We start from the raw sequence: 6,634 nt of genomic DNA, 5'->3' as shown, positions 1-6,634 counted from the left end.
TTCCAGTTACGCAGGATCTATTTTAGATGGCTGGGAGAGAGGGATAAATGGGCAGAAGCAGCTGGAGGGATTGATGGAGTGGTGCCGTTTGTGTGGGTTATGGGGGCAGTGCAAACGTTTGGCTCAGCTGATGACCTAGAATCCAAATCGGTGACCCTCTTAGCCATATTCCTGTGTGATACTAACATCTTCCTGTCTGGTGTTGCCACTTACTGCTAACCCCATTATAATGATCTATTTATAAAAAACATTACATAACATATATTAAAATAAATTCAAATGACATTTTCAGAAACAAAAAAACAGAGTTGCGAGCTCCTCCCTTCACAGGCTGAGTTTATATCTGGGTAAGACATGAGCTCACTCATAATACATGCTTACTCACTAGGTGGATCAAGAAATGCCTCCTATATGCATCCTTATAATGATACACCACCCTAGACTACAAGGCATAAAAAACAAGAGCCTCATTTATGACTGAAAAACACTGAAATACTGTTCAACTACAGCCACATACACTATAGGCCTAATAAAATAAAGACATTTATAATGTTACTGAACTTTCTGAAAAATACAGAACTTTCTATGAATCAATGAATGCTGAAAAGATATATCAGTTTCTACAAAAATATTGGTAATTCTTTATTTTAGGGCCTCTTTACTAGTTGCATATTAGCATGCATATTAGCATGCATAATACTATAATATTAGCACTTAGCAATATTAGTACTAATGAGCACATATTAATGCCTTATTCTACATGACCTTATTCTACATCCCTAATCCTACCCAATACTTAAACTTAAGAAGTACCTTACTAACTATCAATAAGCAGCAAATTAGGAATATATTGAGGGAGAAGTCATAGTCAATACTCAATAAGTGTTTTCTATTCTAAAGTGTTTCCAAAATATTAAGCAGCACAAATGATTTTAACACTGAAAATATTAAGAAATGTTTCTTAAACAGCAAATCAGCATTTTCTTCAAAAAACATAAAAAAAATCTTCGACTTTTGAACAGTAGTGTAATTCAGATCCAAAACAGACTAAATGTTTTCCAAACCTTGATAAGGTAACTTTAGAAAGATAGAAATGGATTTTTTAAAATGTTTAGTTATTAAAGCAGATAGAGGGGAAAAAGAATATATTTTTTGCCATAATATTTATGATTAATCAAAGGGCAGAATCTGTATTTTTAAAATTGTATTATTTAGATGTGACTCAAAAGATACACTACCTTTGGTTTGAGTTTACTTTTATTAGACATACTGCGTATCAAGCAATATCTTGTACATCTGTATTTTATTTTTAGAGGCATGAGAGGGCTTTCTAAAAGAATGCAACATCCTTAACTACTTAATCACTTTGTCATGCTAAATACGTGCAGTTTATCACTCTGTAAGAAAGATAGTCTCTCTGAATAAACGGTATGCAAAGTGGAAAGTACACTGGGAGTGTTTCATTGAGCCAAGAGCAAGGTTTTGACACATGAGTGGGGCTTGTGGCATAATGACAGATGCTCAGCTCTGTACGACTGCCCAGAGCTTTGTTTCCTGTGTCTACCTGCAAAGACTCAAACAGAAGACCACTTAGACAGAAACATTTAATAACTCTTTGGTTTTCTTTGGAGGACACACTCTGACAGCACCTGCAGTGAGCATGAAGATGTTGATCTCCCTGAATTTAGACATTGTGGTTCATCCATGTTCTCACGTCAAATGAAATAAATGCCATAGATTAAACCAAGGTTATATATGGGTGTGAGTTAAACAACTAGTAAGTTAGTGTTTTTTTTTTAGCTAATTTATTGCATTAAAAATAAATGAAATTTATTCAATGAATAATAAATGAATATTAAATTAGTGTATGTGTGTGTGTATACACATTATATAATATACTATATACATGATAAAACCTAAAGCTATAGTCTAATTTCAGGAAAGCAAATATCAACTAGCTCAAAATTTAGCAAAAAGACTTTTGTGTTATTGATGGTCAAAAATTTAAATTGCTACTTTAAATTGCTAGAGTATATTATTTATTAAACTGCTATAGAGATATACTTCATAAAACCTAAAGCACAGTATATTGACAGGACATGCAGTCAATGTTACTGTAATTATAGTAGCGATGGGAAGAGTTTTAGTAATGCCTGGCCTGTGTCTGAGCTTGTTCCTCCCCTCTCTCTGGTGCAAAAGTAGCAGGCAGTATTACCTAATAAGCAAAAGAGTAGCTAGAACCATTTGTTTATACTTGCAGAGTAATGACAGAGTGATTCAGAAAGATCTAAAGGAGCCCCAGTCCAAACATTTAAATTTAGAATAATTGTTTTAATCAGATGGAATGTATCTAGTATGACTCAAAGATAAACATTAAAGGAGAAGAAAATAGCAATCTTCTTTTGTGCTAAATGGTACCAAGACGATGAGCACAGATGTTTCCAGAAGCAATTATTTTGTTTTCTGTAATACTCCAGGCATCATGACTCAAAACAACATCCCAAATGAGTGCCACCTAATGGCTGACAGCTATTTTGAACACTTTGAGCACATATTTAAGACTGGTGAATAAAATACCAGACAACACAACATTTAGCTAAGCTATAAAGAAAACGAACCACTTTTAAGTGCTTTCTTGAGACCAGCAGAAAATGTTGACATGCTTCATTATGTTTTTTTTATCATTATATTTCATATACTTCAAATATACTTCATTATATTTATTTATTTATTTATTTTTTATCAAAATGCACATTCTGCATTCAATGATTACCTTACAAATGATTTTTTTTTTGTATAATCAGAAAAGGTATCTGGTATGTGATCAAGAAAAGAGGCAAGTGATAATACATATTTGACAAATCTACATAAAATAATGAACATCCTAGACCACACTGTTTCTGGCTACATCCTTCTTCCTCATCCGGTCTTTATGACTTCACAGGCAGTGAAAAAGCAGCTCTTCATGGTTTCCCTAAAACAAACTTACAGTCTCCATTGTAATAGTATCCTACAAAAATAAAGGTCTTCATATTGATGCTTCTAGAATCCTTCAGACAATGGGGTCATGTTTGTCACAGTTTATATTGATGAGGATCATGGGAGATCAGATTCATACTGTTTCTGAGAGAGCACATGCTTCATTTAAATGTGGACGTGGAAGGAGTCTTTGATCCACTGGAGTTCTGAGTGGGCTGAGGAAGAAATAATAGCGTCTCCACACTCTCCCTTTCATGTTCATCTTTATCATCCTCCTCTTCATCTTCAGAATAACCATTTTCGATGTTGAAGGAGCACTCACACAAAGAGGAGGAAATGCCCTGGAAAGCTCCTTTGTATTCCTGTATGGACTCATAAAGAGACCACAACTGGCACAGCAAGGACATGTCTAACTGTCGAAGTCCAACCTGCAAAAGATAAGAACATTTAGGATGGGGATGTTCAAATATATACTTTAATTAACATTAAAGCACAAAAAATATAAATGTTCCAACAGTTATAAATTTGTGTGATAAAAATGTAACATTAAAAAATGCAACACTTTCTTTAAAAGTTTTTTTTTTTAAACAAAACTGTCAATGAACGGTTACTGAAAATGTGATAATATGTATTTATAATATACATGCATAATATATGCCAAGTGTTGGGCAGTAGTAGTAACTAGTTACAGTAATAATGTTACTTTTTGCAGTAACTAGTAGTGTAGCAAATTACTATTAAGTTTTCAGTACTAATATTACTCACCATGTCTTTGCGCAGCACGGCCAGCGCTGCGTCGAGGCTCGCGGGTTTACTTCGGTCAGGACCGTCGCTCGCCCTGGACATGCTGATGTCCGCCTGGATGCGCGTCCTCTTGCTGTAGACCTTCTCAATGTCCCTCCAGGACCCTCCGCTCGAGTTTAGGATACCGCTCAGTCCTTTAGGTAACGGAGGCAAACCTTCCACAGAACTGACGCTTCCAGTCGGACAATCCGCTGGACTGGACTGAAACCCGTTGATTTCCGATTTCGCTTTTAAAATAAAAACCTGGGTTTAATCTCTTCTATGCCCGGTGTTGTTATTTTGTTCATTTATATTCAACACCATCAAAAATATCCAACTGAGAAGAAAAATACGGTCTCTCTCTCTCTCTAGATGGTACGGAGGGTGAGCGCGCACAACTGTAGCCTAACGTTCAAAAAAATAATTTTCGGTAAATAAACAAAAGTAAGAATCTATGCGCGATTCCTCATATATAACCGCTGGTTCAAACTTAACTATAACTTGTAGCTCGTTTAATAATTAAAATAAAATAATTTCGCCCTTATAAACTCTTTTGACAATCTTTGCTCTTTCGCTCTTCTTTATTTGTATTTCGTCGTAACAACGAATAAATCCAACGTTAGGATATAAAAACCGATTCCTACCCTTAGGTTATAAGCAAAACCGGACAGGAAACCCTGGACAGAAGATGAAGTGCCCACGCTTTGTTTTCGTTTTAACGTTTCCTTTATCTCGCCCACCGCATCTCTCGGCCACAGCGAGGCGCTGTTTCTCATGCCCAGCAACATAACCTCTATTAAAGCATCCGATACAGACGATCATCTTCTTCCTTTCTTTTTATGTAGTTTAAGTCTCAATGACTTTTCCAATTGCTTCAACTGAGCCTTACCTTTGGGTGGAATAATGTATAATCTAAGGGGTCACACAATTAGTTTTTGCTTTTAAAAATTACAGGGATAAGGAATTGAAAAATGCATGGTCTAAAGACAATACATTTATTTTAACTAAAGTGCCTGAAGAAAATTCAGAATTTGCTAAATTTGCAAAAAAATTCAAAATTGTGAGATAAAAAGCAATTCCTTTTTTATTTTTCATTCTGTGGCAAAAAAATTTATATAATTCTGACAAAAATTGCTAGATATAACCTAAGAATTCAGGGGGAAAAATGTCAGAATTGCTAGACGTAAACTCACAATTAACGAAGAAAAAGAAGTCTGAATTGTGTGATATAAACAATTACCCTTTTTTATTCCCATAAAGGGAACATGCATCCACACTAAGCAGCGCAGTTGAATGCAAATGATTTTCAGCATAAAATCATGTACTATGTGAATGGCCCCTATAAGGGCCCATCATGGAGAAAATGTTTTTGCATTTAAAAAAAAAATGACAAAAAAAAAATTCCACTGCAAAAACATGGAAAATGATGGAAAGCACTAAAGTGGCATACAAAAATGCTAGACACAGGGCAGTGTAATAAAAAAAAGTGCAATGTCTAGAAATCCTTTTAAGTTGAACAAAGGCATCATGGAAAAACATGGAATAATGTATAGGAAGCAGTGCAGTGGAACGCCCCTAACTATCAAATGTATAATGCTGTTATTTGTTCCCAAAACAGCACTCACAGCTCTGAGATGGTTCTGGTGAGCGTGATTTGACCAAGTACAACATGTTCCTGGATCAACATCCTTGTTGATCCTGGAACAACATTCCAATCAACCAATCAGAATTGAGAAAATATCTGTTTTAGGCTTGCAATCAGATTTAGGTGCTTCTACACTTGTTAATCAGCCATCATTTCCCATTGATTTTAGGAATAAATTATGGGTAGGGTTATGTTTAGGGGTAGGGATTGGGTTAAGTCTATATTTTTGGACAGTAATGTGGATCCAGGATCATCAAAAGATGTTGATCCAGGAACATGTCTTACTTGGCAAAATCACGGCGACCAGATAGTTCTACTACTGCTTTGAAACACTTCACTTGGCTAACTGTAGTTTTTCTAACATTGTCACAATCAAGTTGGTACTTTCATAAAATGTGGAGTTTTCATTCAATTATGAGTTCATAAAAAAAAGTTAAAACTTGTAATGTAACTCAAACGCAAACAAATCAGGGATAATGAAACAGCCTTTGCAGCTTAATCAATGTTTTTCAACACACGATAGTCACATACTCAGCCACTTTAGAACAAACAAACACAATCAGGCCACTGTGGAGTATGTTACTAATATATGTACATATGTGTGCGTGTTGTTCATATTTCATTATGTGTCTGCTGTTACAGCTCTGTCTGTGGTTCAGTCTTTTGAGACCTACAGTTCTTTCAAACTACGCAGGGATTCGGCACAGCCTCGGATCAGACTGCAGAGCTGGATACTGGCCTCCACTGACACGGAGTGCTGGAGCTCCTGCGTGGCCCATCTGAGTTTGTGTAGCACTGCCTCCTCTGCGCTTGACAAGGCTGGGTGATGGTGCAGGGGGTTGCCCAAGGACCCTAAAGGAGGTGCAGTCTGGAGAGGAGGGTTGGCTGGTAGCAGAAAGTTGGAGCTGACGGTGGGAACAGAAAGAGGGGTGGGCTGTATGGCAGGAGGGGGACCTCTCCGTCCAGACGCGGCCCCCTCGCAGTGCTCCGGCCGGGGCTGCCCCTTGATGGAGAGAAGGGGTTCGTTGGATGAGGCTCCGTTAGATTCAGGGAGAGGCTGAGTCGCCAACTGACGCTCTCGTACCTGTGACAAAGCTGCCTGGGCGTTTAAAGCTGAAAGAGAAATTGTACAAGTCAACAGAGATACGTAAGACTGTACATTCATAAATAATTTGAAGGCTGCATTTAAACGTACCTGGGTTGTCCTTGTCAATATCGGAGTCCAGC

At 36.9% G+C, this 6,634-nt stretch overlaps 1 protein-coding gene and 1 pseudogene across 1 annotated transcript in view; both read right to left on the bottom strand.

Moving 5' to 3' along the window:
* Positions 1 to 2,810: 2,810 nt before the first annotated feature.
* Positions 2,811 to 4,032, bottom strand: LOC132132447 (protein FAM89A-like; annotated as a pseudogene).
* Positions 4,033 to 5,211: 1,179 nt separating this feature from the next.
* Positions 5,212 to 6,634, bottom strand: part of LOC132132053 (protein ZNRD2-like) — an 8,500-nt gene continuing 7,077 nt past the window's right edge. Inside the window, exons 3-4 of the mRNA XM_059544278.1 lie at positions 6,603 to 6,634; positions 5,212 to 6,520 (exon numbers count right to left, since the gene is read on the bottom strand). The exon at positions 6,603 to 6,634 is cut by the window's right edge and continues 53 nt beyond it. Of these exons, the coding sequence (XP_059400261.1) occupies positions 6,078 to 6,520; positions 6,603 to 6,634 (475 nt within the window). The 3' untranslated portion in view covers positions 5,212 to 6,077. The remainder of the gene's footprint in view (positions 6,521 to 6,602) is intronic.

Source organism: Carassius carassius, chromosome 49 (genome assembly GCF_963082965.1).
Source record: "Carassius carassius chromosome 49, fCarCar2.1, whole genome shotgun sequence".
Lineage (NCBI taxonomy): Eukaryota > Metazoa > Chordata > Actinopteri > Cypriniformes > Cyprinidae > Carassius > Carassius carassius.
The sequence above is the reverse complement of the archived record's forward strand: the minus strand, read 5'-3'. Positions and strand labels throughout refer to the sequence as shown.